Here is a 24,990-nt window from a genome sequence, read left to right on the forward strand (position 1 = left end):
ATTTGCATTCAGCAAACTGCTGTGGGACTTTCACGCAGCTGCTTGTGTTTATCAAGCAGCCTCTCCTGTCTGTTCCCCTGCCTGGATTCCTGAAGACAAGCCAGTGCTGTTGGACCGTCCTTTGTCTCAGGGATGATGACACACCTCTTATCAGGCGTTTGCAGGAGCAGTTTCTGTAACTCCTTGGACAAAACAGCCATGTTTATGATGATGGCGGTGCATGTTTTTGTCCTATCTGCACTCTTTGACCTCTCTGGTGTGAGCTGAAGAGATTCAGTTCTCACTGTGTCGCTGTGGTAACCCATCGTGGCTATCGCACCTCATTCAAAAGCAAACAAAGCCAAAAGAGAAACAGACTCAGTGTTTATTTTGTTCTTCCAGAAGTTGTTTTCTAGTACACTGGTTGTTTATTGTTGAGCCATATCTGTTGACCTCTCATTCTGCCCCCAGACAAAGGTACAATCCAGAAGGTGATTGTACTGCCAAGCAATCAATCCCTGCATGAAGATCTGATCCTGGAGGAGCTGGAAGTGTTTAAGGTCTGCTGTCCTTCTCCATCTTTTTCCTCTTTACTCTTTAATCCTTTTTTTTTTTTCCTTGAAAATCAAAGGCAGCATGGAGGAGGGTGCGCTTGGCTTCAACATAAAGGCCAAGAGCAGACAGACGAGAGCCGGGTGGCACTCATGAAATTGATGCAAAGCAGTGTAGAGTGATGGGAAGCATGCTAAGTCTGCTTGTAGCCCCAAGTGAACTTTTTTACATGTGGTTTTATCTTAGCTGGAAAAGCTCAACCTGTGATCAGTGAAAGGCGCTGATTCCTTTGATCGTCTGCCTCCACCTGGACAACAGCAGACCCTCCGTCTGAGGAGATTTTTCACTAAAGTGTGGAGATACTGATCTTAGAAGTTGTTTTGTTGCACCTCCGCTGCTGTGGTAAAATATTCGCTGCTCCAATGGAGCAGTTGGGTTCTGTCAATTTGCACATTTTCTGTGCTAACTGGCTGACAGCTAGCAGCCAGTTAGCTTAGCACAGTATGTAAGCTGCAGGACCACTATGTTAACTATATGAATTTATTATTGCATGCATGAAACAACTAAAACAAACACACATAATAATTAAAACATTATTTAAAAGACTTCCCGCCTCCAGGTATTAAACAGGCTGTTCAGGTATTTTTAAGTTAGCTTATTTCTGCAACTGCAAATCAGACTTGAGCAACTCCTCATTTCTTTATATTTCGCCTCTGAGCAGCCAGACTTCATCCAAATATTTTTTTCTGAATTAGTTTTACGTGTTAATTAGAATGTTAAATAACTTAAAGCGACACTGTGTACCTTAATGACGGTAGAAATATGTTTCTGACTCAATTTGATGGAATGCTGACATTCTTGGAGCCGTTGTTGCCAGCAACTGGATATCAACACACTGGTTTGAACGCACACCGTGGCTGATTTAGCAAAGACTTACAAGAGGACATCATTGGAAGTAGATAGGACAGAGACTGAGTTAAGGTCAGATTGACTTTTGACTGTTTTTATGAACTTAGAGAAGAGACAGGATGCAAGATGGAGGCCGAATAGCTGCTGTTAGGGACTGAGAAACTCTGCCAAAGTTCTTCTTTAATATATATTAACCTAATAGATACTATTAAGTATACTTAATAGTATACTTAATATACTTAATATATACTTAATAGATATGAATAATATGAAATATGAATCAATCAGTTGTAACTAAAGGTACCTGACTCAAGGGATGAGCAACTGCTTGTAGCTAAGCACCTTTGTTACAAACAGCTTGACACAATTTTATCTGACTTCTTTAGTTGCATATAAAGAATGCCAAAGATAACACCAACATGATGATTTAAAGACAGCTTTTAGCCTAAATTTAGTCTTTTCTTAGAAAGAATGGAATATGTGGAGGAGACAGAAGGTGTCAGGCCTAAACAGAAAGAGAAAACAAATCCAGACACGATACCTGAGAGATGTTCTGGACCTTCAGCTGATCCATCTACTGTTCACCGAAGCCTCATCAGCAATGGTCTCCATGTCAGGAAGCCATAAGGAAGGAGAGAGGGGGAGAAGGCTGCGGTATGCTACATGACCTGGACCTGGACCCGGTCTGAACGCTGGACCTAGCATTGCTGCATCAGCGTTGGATCATCTGGACGGAAGGCAGAAGAATTTTGGAAAGTCCTTTAAGGATCCTGGAGAAGTTTTTCTGAAGACTTCAAGATTTTCATGTTTTAATCAATCCCCAGTTTTCCTGGCGACATATAAAGAAATGAGGGGTTTCTCTGGACTTTTCCTTGATTCCAGATATTTGGTTGTTGCTGATATTAAATATTAGTTGTGTCAAATCTGAGCTTTATTTCTTATGTGCTTTTTTTCCCCTCAGAACCAAGCTGCTGTCACAAACTTGAAAATATCTCCCAAAAAAGTAAGTATATACAATGTATCCTGGTACATTTGATGAAGTCATGTTGTTTTAATACCTTATTCATCGTCGACGGCAGCACATGAAAAAAAAAAAACCTCTCCAGTGCACAATAAGGCGCCCAAAAGGAAAGGAAATAATAAGCCATAATTGCTTCAGCACTCTGCCTCATTTTCCTGCCAGCCGGCCACTTATTAAGACAAACAGGAGGGCTGACATTTGACCTGTTTGCTTTGCAGCAACAGCTGTACGTCAGCTCGGAGTTCGGGGTCTCTCAGGTCTCTTTGCACCGTTGTCACGCCTACGGCTCGGCCTGTGCTGATTGCTGCCTTGCCAGAGACCCCTACTGCGCCTGGGACGGACTGAGCTGCTCCCGCTTCTACCCCACTGGGAAAAGGTACACAATGGCGTCCAGTTTTACAGGTTAAAGCTTCACTTCTTTTAAATTTAATGCAAAGAGGTGTTCAGCGTCCACCGACCATTTCTCTCTGGGCAGTCATTAATAAAGTTTAAAGCAAACATTTGTGTGTTTAAATTTGTTTGCATTGGCTGATTCAGGAGCTCATTCATGGAAAGAACCATGCAAACCTCCCACAAGCATAAAATAAACATTAGCATAGTGCAGATTTATGAAGACTACAAAGTATAGTTTACTGTCTTCTCCAATGACGACCAAGGACATGTCAATTTTTTTTTAGTTAATCAATCTTATATATGGTCTATAGAACATTATGTAGGCAAGAGAATCCCATCCCATCCGTCAGAACACTTCTGTTTTTTAACTTGTCCTGTCTGGAGTGTCATGGCAAGCAGAATGATGGTCTGGCTGCCATATTGTGTAGAACAGATTGTATTTGCTTTGCCAAGGGGAGCTTTATGGGTCTGGATCTGACACAGGAACAAAGGAAGTAGGGAGGATGGCAAAAATGAAGAGAAGAAAAGGAAGATAAAAACACAAAAAGTTAAACAACAGAAAGCAAAACTCCAGACAACCAGCTGTGAAGTAACATAACAGAAACCAGCAATGGGACTGTGAGGCGTTCCTACAAGAAAACAAATTGAGCAAATCTTTGAAAACAACACTTGAAACAAGAATCTGTTATGATATGATAATGTCTGTAGCTGCTAGGAAGCTCACAAGACAACGCGGCAGCTGTTTAAAGCTTGTTAGTTCCTCCAGCTTTGTAGATCCTCTGAAAGAAAAGGGAACTTTCTTCTTGCTCTTGAGGCAAGAAAACAAGAAAAAAGTTCGTTTTGGTCCAGTCAGTTCATGCTCCACAACAAGCTTTGCTCACAATGGGTGACGTCTGTGTTTGTATGTGCAATAAGCTGATCCAGTTATTTCATATGAAACAAGCAGGGAAGGACAGGATTGTGTACCTGAAGCTGTACTTTTTCACCATCTCCAACAACTTTTTATTAAACATTGAGCTGAGAAATTCTACCAACAAAAAGCTCCAATTTGATGCAAATTAGTCAGCAAGAACTGACAGCTTCATGCTTTTCCACGTTGACCACAACCCCCTCAAATGTCTGACCAATCACAATACTCGAAGCCCCACAAGAAAACAGTGAGGGATGTAATCAAGCTAAAGCAATGGGGCCTCATCCAAGGGTCAGAACCAAAGGAAGCCCCAAAGTTCAGGCAGGCAGCATCCAAAACAGCAAGAAGCTCAGTAAGCCCACCACAGGGATGAAAGCAGGGGAATTCTCCAGTCAAAGCCCCCCCAACCATGGTGCACAAGCCCCCGGAGAGCCCAGAACGATGGCCTGCTGACCCCTCCAGGCTTCATGTCTACTCAGGACATGTTGAAGTTTTCTAGGAGTCTGAAATGAATCAGCGTACCGGAATGAAGGCAGCAGCTGATGTCTAATCTGTTCACAGGAATAGAAAGATCTCTCCGCAGACTGTGGAGGCAAGAGGATCCCATGACCGGGATCCATCAGTACACACTTGAGTGGAAGCCATGTCACAAATTTAGCTTTTGTTGTTCCACTCCTTGTGTCCAGACATAACACAGACGAGGAGGAATGAGCGACACCTCGCCTCTGAACCCACACTTCTGTGGTCTCTTTGAGCCGCCGCTGCGTGCCGCTCCGCGATTTGGTCGGTCGCAGGTCAAGCTCAGTTTGGAACACAAAGAAAAAGGCCCAAATATCTGTTTTTCTGCAGGAAATGTGCCTGAAATGTGTCAGCTGTTTACATGCTCTTCCCCTCAAGCTGTTGTGCATGAGTGTGCTGAAGCACCAGCAGATTTCCCTCCTATTGTTTTGGCACTGAAATTTTCTGCACAACAAAAGGAAGCATGTTTTTATCTTTGTATTTTTCTCTTGTTTTTTGCAGGAGAAGCAGGAGGCAGGATGTCATGCATGGAAATCCACTCACTCAGTGTCGGGGTTTCAATCTAAAAGGTGATTGGAGAGCTGTTAGTGGATGTTGTGTTGTTTCTGCTTGGTGTGTAAACAGGAAACTATTTTCTGACTAGCCTTGGCGAATTTATTGAGTGATAATGATTCATCTGTTCCAAAGCGACCAGACGAAATGAATCGATGCAGCTATCAACCCTGCATGCATGCATTGTTCAGCTGGCCTGATGCTAACAAATCTGTCAGTAAATTGTAAAGTGTGTTTTTCTGTTTGCATTTTGAACAGTTTCTGAGAGCAGGTGCTAAACAGACTCCTCGCCAAGTCATATCCAGTCTATTAGCAGGATGCAGCTTAATGACAGGAGAGAATTCATTCCCAGGACTCTCTCATTTCCGTGAAAAGTTTACATCTCTAAATTAACATGAGCTCGGGAAACCAGCCATATGGCCATTACCACTAATTAGTCACATCCCTGTCGTACATCCGGCTGAGCGATGAAGCGCTTAAAAGCAGCAGAAATGACACGATGGGAAAGCAAGCTTTATTGTTTGGAGAAGCTGAAGTGTGGGTGGGGTTCGGTCGTCTAAAGACGGAGCTTTTCCTCCACATTTCAGTGTCACTCCGGAGACTTGAGACAGATTTGAGACCATCTGTGGACTTCACGTCTGTCAGCGAGTGACGTCCGACGTGCCTCCTCTGACTCTGAGCCTGTGTTTGTCAGCCTACAGGAACGCTGTGGAGATGATGCAGTATGGCGTGAAAAACAACACCACCTTCCTGGAGTGTATTCCAAAGTCTCCTCAGGCGTCGATCCGCTGGCTCATTCAGAGGGACAATGACAGGAGGAAAGAGGTCAGTCTGTCATCTGAGGAGGTCAAAACGTTCTCGCTTAAGATAACGTGGAACCAAGGAGATAATTCCTCATGATGTTACTGATTAAATGTCCTCTCACTCTTGCCCACAGGGAGCAGCTCTCGTGTTTACTTTAATATTTGACCAAACACAAGACATAACAAACCACTGAGCTCATGTGCAGCATGTTATTAAGATTTATATCGCCTGAGGAAGGAGACAATGAAGCTTTATTGGCAGGGGAGCTTCATTAGGAGAGGTGATACAGATCAAGCATGATATGGGCCTCGGCGAATGACTACGTCCTCTTTGGGGGGAAATGTATTACAATTATTTGACTCCCCTCAGAAAAAAAGAGTCATTTTAAAGGTTATACAACAGCTGGAGAGAAGAGTGCAGATTAAAACACATCTTTTATAGATTTAGTTTTTACCTTCAAGTCATTTCACCACTAAAGCAGATGTTTAGATATGTTTAGTTTCATGGTGTGAAGCTTTCAGAAGTGGTTATATCTGTATCAGTGGTGGGACTTTAACACACTGTGGCCATGTTTACATTCCTCTTTAATTCCCAATAATCGTTAATTTCGCTTTAAACTGGTGAACACCTAATTCTGAATGAATGAGTCTGAATGTTTCGCCTCCTGTGTTCAGTAGTTTATCTTCCTTCTCAGCTGCTGCACAAAGTGAAGCAGTATGTTCGTGTCGAGCTGCTGCTTCAAAATTATAATCAAACAGTAAAACTGGTATTTATTATGTAGTTTTTCTTGTCACAACCGAAAAGACGAAAAGCAGGAAGCAAATTTTGTTCATTTCTGGTAGACATAAGTACGTCATGTGCGAACCCTTCACATCCCGCCAGTTTAAAGCAGAATTAAGTAAAGACATGTTTCAATTTAAATATTAAACAGAATTAATATTTTAATGTAAACTCGTAGGAGAATACTGTTAACTCAGAATTATTTCACCGACTTTTGAATAATTGAAGTCACAAAGTCAATAAAAAAATCATTAAATTATTTAATTATACCTGTAATTAATTAAATAAATTTCTTAGCGAGTTCCACACTATATATTTGTATATATATATATATATGCCTTGTTTTTTATTTGTCTTTTTCTTTTTGTTGCTTTTTCCATTTTATTTAGTTTTTATATTTTATTGTGAATAAAAAGTGTTGCGTCGTTAATCTGGATTATTTTCTGCCCATACCTTTGGGTTTGTGCAGGTGAAACTGAGTGAGCGCGTCCTCTCCACGGAGCACGGCCTCCTCATCCGCTCCGTCCAGCTGTCCGATCAGGGACTTTACTACTGCCTGACCACAGAGAACGGCTTCAAACGCACCGTTGCCAAAATCCGCCTGCGTGTGCTAAGTGAAGCCATGGTGAGCATGCTGACAGACAAGCAGCAGTCGCCCTGGGCATGGGCCAGCTCTTTGCGCCCCAAGGTCCTCCTGGATGCCTTCAGTCCTGCAGAGAGTCTGGTCGTACAGCAGTACTGCAAGGAGAGGAGGGAGCTTCACAACCTGCAGCAGAGGCATCAGCAGCAGCCGCCACAACCGCCTGGACCTCTCAGGGGGGACATGGCCAAACTGAAGCCCCTGCTGGATCGGAGGAAGAGCCGGAATAGACGCAATCACCTCCCAGAGGTCTGACGCAGGGAGCTTACAAGCAGCAGGAACTGAAACGCACACCTTCCTCTGATCCTCCACCCTTCAGACCCCTACTCTCATCTCGCTGCATTGGGGATGTATAGTCGCACCAGGATGTGGGTTTGGGGAATTTTGCTTTCTTGCATGAGGTACTGTGACCAGATGGCTGTGACATTTCATAACCACACAGGCTGGTTTGTGACGGCCGCGGCATAAAGTGAAGTGGACATGATATGACTGCCTTTTATGTGGTGATAGTAAATATTACACTTGGAGCCTCCAACTGTCTTATCTTACATTTTTGGTGGAAAATGAACCAGCTGGAAATTAACTCACAATGGATTTGCTCTTTTTTTTGTTAAAAGAAGAAATTTTAATCAGCCTATTAAGTAGAGATGAATAAAAAGGGACAAAAGACACCGAGATATGATTGATAGTAAGAATATTAGGGTGAGAAATGTGTTAGTTAGTTTAGTATTAGATTACCCCCCCATTTAAATGTTTACTTTTACTTAATGAAATAATCTGTTACAGGATCTTTGCAGACTCACGTAAGGCAATAACATAATGTTTACAACAGCGTCAGTCATACAAAGTCCAGAGGACAAATAGTCCCCATAAAGGATGCTGTAGTCTGCAGTATGGTGGCCTCGAGGTGACAAATGCTGTGACGTAACAGGAAGGACAAGGACATTTTGCAAAACATAACAAAATGCAATAAAAAAAAAGATGTATTACCATAATGCAAACATCTCATAAGACCCCGAGAGAAACAGGACAGTATTAGTTACATTTAACATTTTTCCATGCATGTGCCCAAAACACTGCTGCTCTTTGTTTGTTTGTTTGTTTGTTTTCTAGCAAACATGTTAGCTTTGCATTCCTTCTATCTGTTATCACAGTTCACGTTTTACATGTAACTGTCAGGTCCAGACTGTTACTGTGTTCTGGCATTTACAGAGTGTCATTGAAGGCGTCAGGATGGAGAGTCAGCATGGAGCTTCTGTTGTTTTTGTTGTTTATGTGGCATCGCTACAGCCCACAGTCAGCGAAGCAACTTCAGCATCACCTGAGAAAGGGATTTTTTTTTTTTTTACTTTAAAGCAACATAAATAAACTTTCAGCAGATTATTTTATGGCATCTAGCGAATGCTGATTCAGCATCAATCCTGCATCCTGTCTCTTCTCTGAGCGATCTCCAGCCAGTGAAAGTCAGTCCAACGTTAACCCTTGTTTCCTCTCTTGCTCTGTCGCGTTCCTTCGTTTTGTCCTCTCGCGTTTCTTATCGTTTCTGGCGTGTGATGTGGTGCCATGATGCAAAACAAAGCTGTCCTAGAAATAACAGTAGAGATGTGCAGCTTCTCAGCTTCAGGACGCTGCAGAGTTTCAGGAATCTTCACCATAAACATCGACGTGCCATCAAAACCAGTCAGAAGAAATTTTATGATTCTTAAGTCGTCCTTTTTTTTTTTTTTTATTTCTGGTGAGAAGGATTTTTTATTTGCGTGTTTTATGTCAGCTCCTCGTCGTGCGAAGTCATATGGCATCGGTGACGATGGCAGCAGCGGCTCTGATTCTGACACAGCACACCGAAGTAAATAAAACTGAATCGCTTGTTGGCATCTTTTGCAAAATGCTGCTTTCTGAAAGCTTTCTGAAACTTCTGTGTTTGGCTTTCCTTTAGCATTTGGTGATGCTATGTTTCTGAAATGCTGTAGTTTTCATTGTATGGATTAAGCAGGTATAAAAACAGATAAAAGGAGTGATTTCTGCTTGTTTATCCTGTTTTGCACCTCAGGACTGAAACACTAAACTATAAACATGAATTATCTCTGCTTGTTTTATTCCTGTGCTCAGATACCCTGTAATGTCAGAAAACATGCCTCAGTGTCATCAGACAGAATATTGTTTCATATTTCCACCTTTCCATCACAGAAGCACGTTTCCCTGGCAACGCAGAGGTTCCTTTGATTTTGTCAACCGAATTAGAAAGTATGAATCTCTGCTGAAAAATGACAACATCCTCCTCTGGATTCACATTTCCCAAACTTTTAGTTAGATAGCTTTGCATTTGTGAATAGTCTTTTTTCCTCTTTAAATCATAGATAATGTAGATAGAGATGCTTCCTCGTGTACAGAGTATGTTGTTTGTTACCGTCTTTAAATTAATGTAGTGAAAAGTTTCACTCTGTATATAAATTCAACATTAATCATCCGTTAACTTTGACTGTATCTGCAAATTGTGGAGAAATAGAGCATTGTTACTTTTGTTTGGAAAAAACAGCATGTACCTTTTCTCTCTCAGATCTCCATGTATAATAAAATTGTATCACCAGCATCAGGTCATCAGGTTCTACACCATGTCTCACCATTTTAGTGTCATGAAAAGTATGTACATGTATTTATTGATGTCATGGTAGTCTGAATAAATGTGTTTAAATGAATCTGATCAACAGAAAAGGATCGTATTTTGCAACTAACCTGCTAAAAAAGCAACATGAAGCATTGTGTGCAATGCTTTTCCTGAATTCTGCACATCATTGGAAGTAAACTGCTTTGCATTAGCAAGAAAAATGTGCAAACAAATTAAACCAATCACCATGACTGAGTCTATAACATCCAGATCGGCTATGAATGCCCAAACTATCTGAATATTTATTCATTTCTTTGTTCTTGCTGTTTGAAAAGTGGGTTAAAGTTTCAAGATCCCTCTGGTGAAAAACTACCAGGATGCTTATTTCAACCAAGAATGGTGCAAAAGAAAAAAAACAACAGGAATTTTTTCAAAAACAAGCCATAAACCATAGGTAGGCAACTCCAGTGCATGAGAGCCACAGTCCATCATCTTTTAGAGGTTTCCCTGCTCCAACACAGCTGATTCAAATTTAATGGAACCAACAGCGTATCAAGTACTCCTTCCTGACTTTAAAATAAGGAAATATCTAAAAGAGAGGGAATCAGATCAATCAGAAGATGGTTATCTTCACAGGAAAGTGGACTTTACCTAAGATTTAAACAGAGTTTAGATGAGTGGAAACATTGCTGCAAGCTTTCCATGGTTCAAATGAAGGAGTCTCCATGCAGAACTTGAGAGGCTTTTTGATGCATTTGATTGTATTCAACCGTTTTAGAGCAGGGACACATGAAAAACATGCTGGACCTCGAGCCCCAGGATTCCCTACCACTGATTTAGATGTTCTCCCTCCCTCTCTGATGTGCTTCAGCTTTGGGCTTGCTGGATTTGCTGCGTCTTTAGGAAGTTGTCTAATTGTTCACATTTAGTTGTCCTCAGGGCCTTCGTTAATGCCGTATATACAGATATTGCAACAAGAACTCCCTTCTGTCCACTGTAGTGGCTTGAAGCACCTTGTGATGTTGAAGAGCGTGAAGCAAAGCATACCTTAGCTCTGTATTAGCCACCTCTGTTTCCTCCACCTGTTGTTCCACCTCAGTGAGCCATCACCAGTTACTTTCCGTAGCTTTAGGATGATTTACCTCCATCCTAAGGCTGGTAAGCTCCTGCTTCATTCTGTTTCTAAAGTTGGTCTGAAAATTCTGTAAGTCTTGTCTGTTTTATGTTCGGGATTTGCCAAGGTTTTGGATAGCTTTTGCTTGTAGTCCAGGATATATGTGGGTACACTCCGTATATCCACTTCTTTTTCACTCAGCATTGAGTATACCCACTTCTGAACCACCTGTGATGCTGCTTTTACAATTACACATGTTCCTACACATGTACCTACGTCACCCAGAAGCTCAGCTAAGGTTACCAATATGTTACACTGGTGCAGTTAGCCATCATCTGCGTTAACTTTAACCTGAACATAGACATTATAAAGATATTTGTATATATGTCCATGAGCCTGTCTCTCACCCGTCTATGTGTTAGTATTGGTTTTGTCACTTCATAACTCTTCCTCCCTGCTCAGAGTTGGTCGCTCCTCCTCTACCTTTAGTTTCTGCCGACCCTCAAGAGACTTGGCTGCTGTTGTCCCTCCTGAGATCCTCTTCCTGTCATCTCAGCCTCAATTGTGATTTGCAGGTGTTTCCATTGACCAGTGTTTAGCACACATGCCTCAGTTTCCGTCTTGTGAGACTTTACGAGAATTTAAGCTTATGTAAGGTAGCCAAATAGTGTCAGTTTGGGGTTTCTGCTTGCTGCGGAGAATTTGCTACGGCTTTTAAAGCTTTTCAGAGTTTCTTTTTAAACCCTGAAACTCACTGTTTTGTCACTGTTTGTTCCACACCGCGGGATCTTTACCAGAAATAAACTGGTCATGTCTGGGGACGTGTAAATCCAAAGAAAAGTGTTTCCATTACACTTTTGGCAATATAATTCTGTATCAAAATGTCTGAAAACTGCCTTATGAGAGCATAAAAACTCTTTAGTAATATTTAAGACTTTTTTTTTTTATTTGAGTGGTTTTTATTGGGATATTTACTTTTTGCACAATTTTAGTTGTAATGGAGACACACCTAATGTTAACATCAAACCTACTCTGCTGGTTTTCATTGAGTTTTCTGTTTTCCTTCCTACTCATTGTCGAAGCTTTGTACATTTCTTCCTGCTTGACACCTGCTTTGTGTTTAGGTGATTACACAAAATGTTTGTTCCCAGACTGAATGCTTCAGTGGGTTTCCAGTTATTTGACTAGAGTTGGTTATGAGATCTCCTGCTGCTGCATCCCTGCCAGTGTTGTCATTTCTTGTATTTTATCTCAATTGGTTTGTTTTGAGATTTAATCTTTTGGCCTGTTAGGTCTGTCTCCTTGGTGGCCAGTGTTTGGTTTGTTCAGTAAACCCTGCATGTTGGACTTTGTTAGTTCTGATCACTATATCTAAATCACTTCCTGATTTCGCCCCCTCACAGCCTGCATAGGGTCATTTTAAAAACCCATAAACCCAAAGAGTGGTCTCCCGTTGCCCAGAAATGCTGCTTTCTCAGCAAACAAACCACAGACCCATTCATATTTGCAGACTAATAATCACCCCAGGCTTTATGTGAATTGTGTTCCACTAAATGTAAACTGAAAAGTGAGCACTATGCGGCGTCAGCACTGAGGCAGTCTGAGCTGTGAGATGAGCTGGCTGGGATGTAGACCAGCTTTGATGTAGACCTGGATAAAGGAAAAAAAACTCCATCTTTCAGCTTTTATTCATTTTAAAGACATAAGTTCAGCAAATAATGCAAACATTTGCGCAATATTATATTTGTGTACATTTCTGTCATAGGATATCAAACTTTCTTCTCAGAGTTGTGAAGGACCTGACATCTGAGAGGAGTTTTCACTTGCTTTCCCTCAAGAAATCCCTGATTGAATTGATGTGACATTATTTGCAATTAAAACAGACTTGGCAAAGGAATTCAGTTCATGAGCTTTACAAAATCACAGTATTCCCTCCTCTTGGTACAAAAGGAGGTAAAACATTATAAATGACAATGAAATTACAAAAAAGTGCAAGTCTATATCAAAAGGGTGGATGTCTCATAGCAGCTTGAATGCACCGCACCCTCACACGCAACCATCGGTTTAATGCATCGCTCCTTCACGCAAGCTTGCTTTGGTTATGGTTCCTCTTCACCACGCAGTAGAAGATCATGCACAGGACAAAAATGCCGATACCTACGCCGAGCAGCGCTTGTTGGATCACCTCCAACATCCGGATACGAGATATAAGCTCCTCCTTAAACATGTCTGCCGTTTCGTCATCCAACGTCGCCGTCTGTTTGGAGACAAAGGAGAGAGACACTGATTTACTGCTTATTTGTTGTCCTCAGGGCTGCTTTCTACCTTTTCTCTCTGTCTTACCTCATTCATCCAAACAATTGGAAATACGGTGTAGTCTTTGACTTTCTTGAGCACCCTGTTGGGAAAGACATTCGGTGAATGACCAGTGTGAGACAAGAACTGGACTATCCACAAGTTTAGCAGAGCAGCTCGTTCCCCAGAAGCAGCATCCCTACATGCTTTGCCTGGTTGTAACAGCGACTCAACGATACATAACACCAATTGGTTTTATCAAGCGGGGAGAAATAACCAACCAAACACAGATTTCCTTCTTTTTTTGTCCTTACATGAATTATAAATGGTTATTAATAAATATGCAAAAAACAATCAATCAATATGCTGTATTAGTCTAAATTAAAACACAGGTCGCTTAAATAAACAGTTCCAGGTCTATTTTTATTGTGGACACCCATCTATGCAAATACTTAAAAGCTGTGGACCCCCTGTTCTACCCTTGCTGAAGCCATGTTGGTTTCAGCTTTCATTAGTGAGATTCTCACCATAAAGAAATACAGTATTCTGGCTGAGTTCTCCTTCAATCCAGACAAAGTTAAAAAACCAAAATGCAACTTTCTTTAAAAACAAAAATAAACAATCGCTCTGTGGTGTCTCTTAGGCCACATTTACATCAACCTTTTAAAAACTGGTAGCCGGTACGGGTGTCAGGATTGGGTATTAAAGGAGCACCTACCAAAGAAATGGATAAAATTTCCCATCTTTCCTGGGAGTCACTTATAATCAAGTCATTATAAGTTGTAACTTTATTTTTAAAACAGTGCTTCATTTTGTAAAAAAAAAAAAAAAAAAAAAAAAAAGGAAATTTGGGAAAATTACAGAGCTTAGAAGGCTGAATGATGAAACCATTGTTTGATGTGTGAGATCTTTCAGGGCACATTCACATCAGCCCTTTTGATCTAAATCAGAGTCTGTTTACTAAGAAAGTCCACTTCATTGGAGGAAAGTTGAATGCGACCATCAAATTCTGATCAAAGAAGCGGACTCGGTCCACCTACAAACGCTGGTTTTGATCCATTTGAAGAAGACCAAATATAGGAGGCAGACTACAAAGTCACAAAATAAAAGTGACTTCTTGCATTTGTCATAGCATTGCATTGTGGGTAGCAATGGCGTTAAGGGTCCTCTGCCTCATCTGTTGTTTATAACGCGTCCATTGTTGCAGTGTATTTCTGCAGTATACTTGCATATGACAAAATTTAAAAAAACCAAAACAGCCATAGTTTTGTCTCCATGTTTAGCTCACAAGTTTTGGAAATAGGCTGGCTTAGGCATCTGGTTAGGATGCCTCCTGGGAGCCTCCCTGGAGATGTTTTCCAATCGGAGAAGGTCCCAGGAAAGACCCAAAAGACAGTAGAGGGGACTGTGTCGCTAAACTGGCATGGGGACGCCTTGGGAGATTCAAGAAGTGGATGGATGGATGGATGGATGGATTCTCTTGTTAAACAACATAAACTTGTGGAAACATTGATTTCCTTTGCCAGAAACCTGTATAGTTCACTAAATAAATCATTCAAATTTGTTCAATCAGCTGACTGACTACAAATGTTGGAGTTAAACACAGTTTCTCAAAGTTTGGTTCTGCTTTCTTATCTATCCATTTTAGTCCAATTCAGGGTCGCAGGAAGCTGAAGTGTGTCCCAGCAATCACTGGGCAAGAGGCAGATACACCTGGACAGGACACCAGTCAGCTTTATTATATTCTTGCTAATTATCTAATTAACAGACCAAAATGTCTCTCACTAATAATGTAAGAGAAGAGACACTTCTGTTCCACAACTTCAGACCAGTGTTCGATCATGTTTATCTGGTTGTCTAAATGTGTGTGGATAAATATGAGGACAGAGGAGTGAGTCTGAGCAGCTGCGACCTCGTGTTTCACTATTGGGACTTTTTCCTTCCCTTAATTGAAACCTTGAGAAAAAGCCAGACTAATAATAAAGTAAAATGTTATATCTTTAGATGCTAATAGTATCTGGTCTAATGAAGCCACTAGAATATTTATCAAGCATCTGTTTTAGTGCTGCAGACTTTCATCACAGCTGAATGTGGCCTGATTCTCCCACCACCTCTCCTTAACTCCATAATGTCTTACAACAGAGTTGTAAGACATTATGGAGTTTCAGGTGGGTCTCATCATGATTCCAACATACAAACTCAAAGGTTGTGCCTTCTCTTTGTTGTAGACTTTTTCAGAGATTTACACACGCACATAGCCCGATCTTGTAAAACCAAAAGAAGCACACTCACGTGATGACTTTCGATGGTCCATACATCATATTCACTTGAATTCGCTTGGCAAAATTCAGAGTAAACCCAGTGGTCTGGTGGAAAAGAAGAACAAAAATTAGCAGCTACTCTCTATCTGTTTTTAAAAAACACCAAAAACATTGAACTCTGTCTGTCCTTGGTTCATACAGGTTCTACATCCAGGTATGTTTTATGCTCCTCCTCGTTGGGGTTGAGGCCCAGTACGTCCTGCGTCAGTGATGGACTGCCATGAAGGAAGTGGGCCAAAGAGATGAAGATAGGTCTCCCTGTTCAGATGGGAAGCACAGAATTAGACCTCCAAATGTCAGCATGTTTCGTGAGGAAAATGACGAAAAAGCAGATAACTAGGACACCCCAACTTCTATTAAAGTTTGGACTTGTCATGCTCAGGAAGACAAACACTAACAGACCTTCTTGACAGGAGCTGAGGTCCAGCACTCCGGCCAAGGTGCAGTTCTTGGTGGTCTTCATATTTCTGCAGAAACAAGCGTTGTCTGGGTTGTTCACGGGGGAGGCGAGGGTCTCTGGCAGGAGAGAGTAACGATATACCTCAATCCCTTTCAGATCCATTGTCCTCTCATAGCTGGCGGACACTGATCTGAAGACAAAACAACAGAGTTTGGTCCAGGATGGATGTTTCAGGTACCTTTAATATACTGTGCAACCTAAGTTGGATGAGACTTTACTGGAAATCTCTGGCATCCAGTGGTTACCAAAGGAACAAAACAGATAAATCAGCCAAGTAGCTCCTGTATGAGACCCATAATCACCTGCAAATGTCCGGTGAGAAGAAAAAAATGGGCTTTTTCTTATCCAGAAGTGGAGGGAATGATGAAGCATCTGAGAGAGAGTTGTGAAAATCTGATTATATAGATGATTTGTCTGCAGTGAAGTAGTAGAAATATAAGGGAGGCTTACCTGTCCCATTGATCATGTCACAGTAAGAGTCGTTCCAAAAATTTAAGCTCCTGTTTCACAAAGGTTTTTCAGTTAAACTTTTTTCCATCTATTTCAAAAGATTCTCACAAGTAAATTAATTGAGTCTTATTGATTTTACAAACCCAGGATCTCTTTTGTTATCACTGAACAAACTCACCGTCTCCCTTTCCACATGTCAATCATTCCCACTTTTTTTATGTCGTCCTTGCCGGTGTAGACATTGTAATAGCCGTCAAAGGTATCATTGTACTAGGAAAGACAGATTCACTTTAGACTCTTTAAATTTGTGAAACAACAACATTCAAGCAAATCTTCTTATAAGGGTTGACTTACAGGTGAAAATAAGCCCAGTGTATCTTTAAGTAAAGGGTCTGCATACCCCCATAGCAATTCCTTCACTGTCCGGTGCTGGAACAAGGAGGACTTGGTTGCTTTTATCATTATTTCTAAAAAAGGGTGAAATGCTTCTCCAACCAGTGAATAAGCTCCCTGAAAAGAAGAAAAGAGACATGATGCTAGCATTTTGAAAAGTTGTTTATCAGTGAAGATTATTTATACAAGGCATCAGTGCGGTTCCGTAACACTACACAAGTAAAACAGGCAAAACTGCTGTGTACACAAAAGTAGCTGTTGCCTGTGGAGACAAGACAGAAAATAATCGTCTTTTATGACAGTGATTCTCCACAATTGCAAGCAGACACCCTCAGTTGTTGCTCTAATCAGTTAAAACTAATCAAAGTCTGAAAACATAACACATAAAAACTTTGCATAAGAACCAAATCAATGATGTTACATGTAGGTAACGTCGGTTCGGATGCATATGTTTCCATTTTGATAAAACAGACGTGCTAATTTTGCTATCATGCTTAAAGGAGAATTCCAACACTTTCCAAATCTTTAAGCTGTTTTATCTTAGCTTGAAGATGAGGACAACAAAGAGGGTTTTTGAGGGGAAAAAAGCCTCCTTCTGCTAGAAAACCAAGTGCCAAAATGCAAATGGCATCCAGCCAAAAAGGGTGCATTTGGACCAGAGTCCACAAAGCAAGTGAGTTGATAAATGGATCAAAGACCAGCTGCAAAACAGGGTCCTAAATGCTGTCTGAAATCATTTTATCATGTCAGTATTTCACCAATACATATATTTTTGTTAGTCTGTTTTGTAAGCATGGTTGGAATAATTACTGTAAAATATCACAGTGGGGGCTACAACATAACTTTTTCACCATTTTAATCAAGTTTTATGAGGCCTTTTAACTTCTGAGACTATATTACGGAGCCAAAAACTGTGATTCTTTGAATTTTTAAATACCCACATGAGCTTGGCTCTAGCAGTGAGTCAATCTCATAGACTGAAAAAAAATATGAACATGGTTAATGTGATTTCATTAATTTATTTATGGTGTCAGTAAAGCCTTGACAACCTGCCCACGATGCATCCTACTTCTCTACTGACAGCAGCTAGGATAGGCTCCAATAACCTTCCTCCACCAGTTGATCTGTCATTTAAATAAGCAGGTATTGCAAATGGACAAACAAACTGTTGTTTTGTCCCCCACCCCCAAGAAACCCCACCAGAAGACAAAGATCCTGTCCCAGAATACAACACAGCATTGCTACCACAGGAGTTTCCCCTATGCTAAGAATTAGCAAGTTTGAAGGTAGGTAACAATGTACAACCAGTCCACAAACAAAAATTTGTCATTTTAATGGCTTAACTGTTTATTTATGAATGACTGAAGCTCACATTTATTAATTTGATGATACATAAAATCTATATGGCTGCTCTGTTAGTTAAAAAAAAAAAAAGAAGCTTTTAAGCTAACAATGTAGCATTCTTTGTTTGTCAAAACATAGATATTAGTTCACCAAATCTGTATTATTTGATAAACCCAGAAGTATGTTAAGGAAATTACCACCTATAGCCAATTAGCTAGTTATAGAAATTTTCTAAAACAGTTAAATTAGTGAGTAGGGTTTGCAATTATGACCAACTGTAAGTCATCCTCATGCTAACTAAGTTTCAGGTGACAAAGGCTATAAAAACCAGTATTTGTTATGTTGTATAAACTCAAGGACAAACACCTATATTACACAGAGTGATACCTAATCACTAATGAATATTCAGATTGTTTACTTTGTCATGTTATGTTCTTAATATGAAGCTAAACGTGCTATTTGGATTTGTTCCTGGAGGCTGGCGTCCTTGTTGGCGTTCAGGGCTGATTTACATTTGTCTATAATCCTTCCTTGTTTCAGAAATTTTCAGCCCTCCAAAACCATTTAAAAGAATAATACAGGAAAGTAAATATCACAAAAAATAAATAATAAAAAAAAGCAGATGTAATGAATCATCATTGTTGTGACCTGCCAGGAGCTAGCACAGCTTGTCTTGGCATTTCTTGCAATTGACTTAAAATTGTAGCGAGTATTACTGCTTGTAGGATATTTTGAGTAGGGAAAACTACACATTTGCTCTGATACTTACAGCCACTGCAAGGTTGAGCGAGGTGATGTTGTCTTCCTCTGATCCCACTGACATAGATGGCTCGAAGATGGCACCCTGAGGCAGCAGGAAGGACACCGTGTGATTGGAGTGAAATGAGATGTTCTCTTTGGGAAGATATCTCGTCCTGAAACGGGAGAAATGAAATTTCATCAGATGATATCTTGCTGTTGTCCGTTATATGGCAACATATGGCAAAGAAGATTATCAAATCTCAAGTTTCAGGTTGAATGGTTATCATAAAGATGATAAAGAAAGGAGGTCAGTAAATAAACCTTACCAGTATGTGTAAGGTCCTTTTTCCATCACCACTGGTTTTGAGCCGTGCTCCAGAATCTCCTTTGGATTTTTCACGTCAAAGAACCAGAACTGCCTGTACACCTTTGCCCCTGAAGCAGACCAGGTGTCATAAGCTATCGTTCCGGGCTCAATGACGGCTTCCTAAACCCCGCAGACACACAGACAAGCTATTTTTAACACACCTCAAGGCTGCCAGCAGGCCAGCAGCTCTCCTGACACATGAAAAAGGTGGATGCTCTGTTATTTCTTTTTAAAAGAATCTACAGTAAATGATTAGATTTTTCTTCCACGATCTCTATAATAATCACAGATGCTGATCTTTTGAAGGATGAAAACAAGATATACTTGGCTTCCTGCACAGCCTCCTGTTTACCATTTAAACGCCTCTTCCCTCTCATTTCTCCTCATTCACCTTCATCTCCGCTTATGCATGCACACACATTCACGCAGTCTGTCATACCCTCTAAGCCAGGGTGAAACTGAAAACCGTACCTTCTCCACTGTCCCCTGGATGATCTTGTTCCCCAGAGGAATAAGGACGCCTCCCAGGATGGCTACCACAGCCCCAAACACAGCTCCGGCTATCAGCCCGCACCTTCTGTTACAGCAGCCCATGGTAGTGTGTGTTTCCCTCTTTCCAATCGTACGTCTGTCTGTCTGTCTGCCTGCCTGGCTGCTTGTTCTCCTTCTGTCTCTGTTTTTAGAGTGTGTTAGTATGTGCGTCTTGTCTGTGAGTCTCAGCGGCAGCAGCAGCAGAGGAAGGCTGAACCATCAATGGAGCTGACAGAGCAGCTGAGCCCAGGTAAAGGTACACACACCTCTGGCAGGGGCCCAGGACCACGGCATAAATTCCATTATATAATGACAAGGTAGGTTTAAAGGTCTGCTGAGAAATCTGAGGCCATCAGCAGCTGATAACAACGGCTAAGATTGAGGAGAAAGGTTGATGGAAGAAGCGCCGCTCAGATAAAAAGTGATCCAAAAGTTTAATCTTTACTATATTTGGTTCTTTTCTAACCCATAGATGTATGATGAATCCAGCTTGCAAAACTTTTTCTCAGTGTTATAGCAGGTATCTCTTGTCATTACTTATTCTATTTGTTCAGCAGTGTTTCGGTATCCAGACACAGAAAAAGGAGAGTGCATTGACGATATATTCTCATCGTGCACATCATTATCTGTGGCAATGGCTTTACTGTTTCATGAAGGATATTCAAAAGCTTATCGTGAGAAATTATTTCCACATGCTTATCAAGATTCTGTCCAGTGATAAACCATCGCATGTGGCTTTTGGGAACTTGATAAGCAGAAACTTGCTTACAATATGGTGTTTATTACCTTGTCATTTCATAATATTTTATGCTCTTTATTTCCATTTCTTACCTTAAACAGCACAGTAAAAAAAAAAGAAGTCCAGAGTAGCATGTTAAGCAGAGGCAAAGATTTTGTTGTGCAAGTAAAGGTGATATTCCAAGACTTTTGTGAATGATAAAAAAAACAGGGAGTAATGTTTATTGAATGTCTGAATATTTACAAGGTCAAATTCAAAAGCTCTGGAGCCAACTTATCTATAATACAACATTATACAACAGCTTATTTTACCATATACTGATCGATCTCCTTACAGTGTGCTCCTTTCTCTTTCTCTGAATCTCTGCAGCACGATGAAGATTGCAGGGTGACATACATGTAGATACAAGATATGACCACTGGATGGCAGCACCACCATTCCCTGATCACACCCTTCATGCATCTTTCTCTGTTTAAACGCATGAACTTGTCAGAGAGCATCAGCCTCACCTGAAGGATTTCACTGTTTATTTTGCAAACACAGTTTCAGGTGGGCGGAAAAGACTTTATTTTTCTTTTGCCAGCTGCTATGTTCACATCTCTAATGCTGCTTTTTTTTACAGTTGTGAAACTGTAGATTTCCAAATCAACGACAGGATGACAGATTTTATACAAGCAACTATAGTTCCTGTATTTAAATGTATGTTGTTGTTGTTTTTTTTATTATAAATCTGTAATGCTTTACATACAAACAAATTCTGCTGCATCTTTTCGTTACTTGGTTGATCTTACACATTTTTTTGCACCAACTTGTAAAATAGACACTTTGCAAATTGAAAGAAGAGATTCATAATATTGACTTACTGCCAGTTCCCCAATTACCAATCTTTTTTTCTTCCAGTTAATTTTGACAGATTGTCGATGCTGATAAAGACATAAATAAACTCTGTGGCCACTTTATTAGGTACACATCTTCAGTTGCTTGTTCATACAAGTATCTCATGAGGCAATCTCAAGACTGCAACTTGGTGTATTTAGTCATGTAGACATTGTGAAGACAACTTGCTAAAGTTCAAGCAGAATGAAGAAGAAAGGAGATTAAAGATTGTTGGTCTGAGTATTTACTGGGATTTATACACACAACCATTTCCAGTGTTTCCAGTGTTTCTGGAGGTCTGAAGAAGAGAAAATGTCCAGATGTTGATGTCAGAGGAGAATAGGCAGACTGGTTGGAGATGATGGAAAGACACCAGAAACAATGGTTCCAACCAAGATCTGCAGAACATCACACTGAACACACAACCCGTCCAGCCTGGAAGCAGATGGTCTCCAGCAGCAGAAGACCACAGCGGGTTCCCTCCTGTCAGTAAGAACAGGAAACTGAGGCTACAATTCACACAGACTCACCAGAACTGGACACTAGAAGATGGAGAAACGTTGCTGGTCTGATGAGTCTCCAGTTCAGCTCCACATTCACATGGTAGGATCAGAATCTGCTGGAAACATCATGACAGCATGGATCAACGCTTCAGGCTGCTGCTGCTGGAATGACATGGTTTAACCAGCACAGCCTACCTGAGTCCTGCTGCTGACCATGTCCATCCCTTTCTGAGCACAGTGTAGCATCTTCTGATGGAAACTTCCAGCAGGATGATGCACCATGTCACAAAGCTCACATCATCTCCACCATGACGATGAGTTCACTGTCCTCCAACGGCTCCAGTCACCAGATCTACATCCAGCAGAGCAGCTTTGGGATGTGGTGGAACGGGAAATTCTCATTAAAAATGTGTAGCATTTAAATCTGCATACATTTAAACAAAACTGTCAGCTTTGTCCTTGCTGCACTAATTTCTTTTGTATACCGGTTTGATTTTCTTCTGCACATGAATGAAATCAGTTTTCTGTTAGTTGACAAATGACACGTTTGCTGCCCAGTGGATACATGTTGTGCTTCTTGTTAAACAGAAAGTAAATCATCGTGGGATTAAAAATGAAAGGTCAATTTACTATACTAACACACACTTCCTAAAAGCCACACACTAACTGACAATTAATCAGACAGTCAGGAATTAGGACAGAATTTTTCTTAAGTTCACACCATCAACCTAAAGCAAGACCTTTGACTTTGAATATTCACACTTGACTTAGTCCAAGTGTTAAATTATTTCAAATACAAACAGTGGCTGACTTCAGCTGACTGAAAAGGTGAACAAACTGGTTTGTGGTAGGGTTACGATGCAAATAAAACAAGCTAAAGTAATTGTGTTTGCTGTTCTACTTAGACAAAAGGATGCAGTATGATGATTTCTAATTGGGAAAGCAGTAAATGTTTTACTGTAAATGTAAAACTCACTACTACAATTCCAAACAAGCTGGTACACCATGCAAAATGTACATAGAAACAGAAGGCAATTGTTTTAAAATGTCCCAGTAGAGCAGAAACAACGTATCAGATGTTGAAAAAGACATTTTATCATTTCATGATAAACATGAGCCGAATGTGAATCTAATGGCTATAAAAAGTAGTTCCAGGAAGATGTCTAGCATCGTTAGCATCTCCTCTTCTGTCTGCTGGTCAGTAGAAATGTTTCGTACTGGTGAAACTGGACTGCAGCAGACCAGTTCTCCTGTTCCACCATGCTGCTGTGATGATGCAGGATGTGGTCCAGCATGGTGGAACCTGCAAGGTCTTCCCTGAAAGAGACGTTGTCTGGATGGGAGCAGATGTTTCAGCATTGATGGAGCTTCCCAGATGTGGAAGCTGCCCACGCCATCGGCACTAATGCAACCCCATCCCATCAGAGATGCAGGCTGATAACCAGCTGGATGCTCCCTCTCCTCTTTAGTCTGCAGGACACGCCGTCCATGCTGTCCACAAACTATTCCACATCTTCATCCAGGTTTCCACTCAGAACATTTTAAATGAGCTTTGGTCCAGAGAAGACGGCGTGTTTCTGGATCCTCTTCACATATGATGGAGCTTTAACCTGCAGGTGTGGATTTCAGCCTGAACTGGGTTCACACTGGTTTCTGGAAGCTTCCTGAGTCCATGCACTGGTTTCCAGTAGAGAGTCATGTCTGCTTTAATGCAGTGTTTATTGAGAAAAACAAAATCACCAGTATCAGCTTCGACGCTCACCCTTGTCACATGCGCACAGAGATTCTTTCACATTCTATTTTTACCTCCACCAAGGAGGTTATGTTTTATCACAGATGTTCTCATGTTGACTTTTTATATTTTATGTTTATTTAGAAATGATTACTTATTAAGATATGACCACAGGAGTTCTAGAGCTTTTCACATTTTTTCCCTGCATTGCTACTGCTACACATTAGATATCACTGGTGTGTTCTTTATGTTTACACAGTTATTAAAAGTTTTAAGATGTTAGAACAGGAGATGAAGTGCGGAATTTTTCACATTTTTTGCATCATCACTGCTAGACATCACAGGTGTTTATGTTTCTTTGGAAGTTATAAATTGCCTGCATCATGGAGGTTATGTTTTTACCGGCATTTATCTGTTTGTTTGTGTTCAAGATAACTCGAAGTGTTGTTGGGAATGTAAAAAGGAAGAACTGATTTAATTTTGGTGTGATCCGGATCACCATTTGGTTTCAGGGACTTTTTAAAGGCGGAGGTTTATGCTCTCTGAGTGCTTTTCTAGTTTTTAGATTATACACTGTAGGATCTTCACAGTCTCCACAATCCTATGTTGAGGTATATTTTTCTGAAACTGTTTTACAATTCTTAAACGCAATTTGTCTCAGATGAGTGAACATTGGTCAATCTTTACATCTGAGACTGCATGACTGAAATGTTGCCTTTATGCCCAGTCTTGCTACTGACCTGTTGCCATTTGATAGAATAATGGATTAAATGATCTTCCCGTTGTTGTTGATTTGGACAAATTACTTTTCAAGCCTTTTGTTGCCTTTTTTCCAACTTTTTGTAGACGTGTTGCAGCTGTCAGATTCAAACTAAGCTCATATTTTTCATGAAATGAAACAATGTCTCACTTTCAACATCTGATATGTTGTTTATGTTCTGTTGGGATTAAAATTGGGCTTATAAGATCTGTAAATCATTGCTCTCTGTTGGGATAGTTGGATTTGGGTTTTGTGTAAAATGTCATGGTATGTATGTTGCAAAGAAATCTTTTAAATATTTACATATCAAAAAAATAATCATATTGACTTTGTTGGGAATTTTTTTTTAAAAGAAATGTTACTTTAAATTAAAAAAATGATGAGCTCTTACCAGTAAAAGTAAGTGATGGGCTATGGATGTGCAAAATCAAAATGGATTGGCTGTTAGGAAGTTTCCGGTTTGGGTGTCTACTTTCAAAATAAAAGATGCATTACTTGAGAGATTTTTTTTTTTTTTTTTTAAGCTTTTTTGTTTTTCTTCTTAGGCACAAAAAAGGAAAATGAAGACACATGTAAAGGAGACCTTCTGAAAATCCTCAACACCTTCTCAAGGTGTCTGTGGTAGTGCTTTGATGCCATGGGACCCTTGCTGACCTGTAGTGAAGTGACCACCTGGTGGAGGCGTTCTGGCCTTGCTGTG

The 24,990-nt window shown here is 40.5% G+C and overlaps 2 protein-coding genes across 2 annotated transcripts in view; one reads left to right on the forward strand and one right to left on the reverse strand.

Moving 5' to 3' along the window:
- Window positions 1–9,760, forward strand: part of sema3c (sema domain, immunoglobulin domain (Ig), short basic domain, secreted, (semaphorin) 3C) — a 57,116-nt gene extending 47,356 nt beyond the window's left edge. The window contains exons 13-18 of the mRNA XM_079263231.1: window positions 451–539; window positions 2,402–2,443; window positions 2,680–2,837; window positions 4,785–4,852; window positions 5,530–5,660; window positions 6,889–9,760. Coding sequence (XP_079119357.1) covers window positions 451–539; window positions 2,402–2,443; window positions 2,680–2,837; window positions 4,785–4,852; window positions 5,530–5,660; window positions 6,889–7,314 — 914 coding nt within the window. The 3' untranslated portion in view covers window positions 7,315–9,760. The remainder of the gene's footprint in view (window positions 1–450; window positions 540–2,401; window positions 2,444–2,679; window positions 2,838–4,784; window positions 4,853–5,529; window positions 5,661–6,888) is intronic.
- Window positions 9,761–12,858: 3,098 nt separating this feature from the next.
- cd36 (CD36 molecule (CD36 blood group)) lies at window positions 12,859–19,743 on the reverse strand (the record flags this gene model as incomplete). Its single annotated transcript, XM_079263486.1, has 12 exons — window positions 12,859–13,035; window positions 13,122–13,176; window positions 15,366–15,439; window positions 15,534–15,652; window positions 15,797–15,984; window positions 16,157–16,226; window positions 16,305–16,354; window positions 16,483–16,574; window positions 16,659–16,814; window positions 18,811–18,955; window positions 19,109–19,269; window positions 19,621–19,743. The coding sequence occupies 12 exons, from the start codon at window positions 19,741–19,743 to the stop codon at window positions 12,859–12,861; spliced, it is 1,410 nt and encodes a 469-aa protein (XP_079119612.1).
- Between the last annotated feature and the right edge of the window lie 5,247 nt (window positions 19,744–24,990).

The sequence above is a fragment of the Telmatherina bonti genome (genome assembly GCF_933228915.1).
Source record: "Telmatherina bonti genome assembly, chromosome: 23".
NCBI classification, from domain to species: domain Eukaryota; kingdom Metazoa; phylum Chordata; class Actinopteri; order Atheriniformes; family Telmatherinidae; genus Telmatherina; species Telmatherina bonti.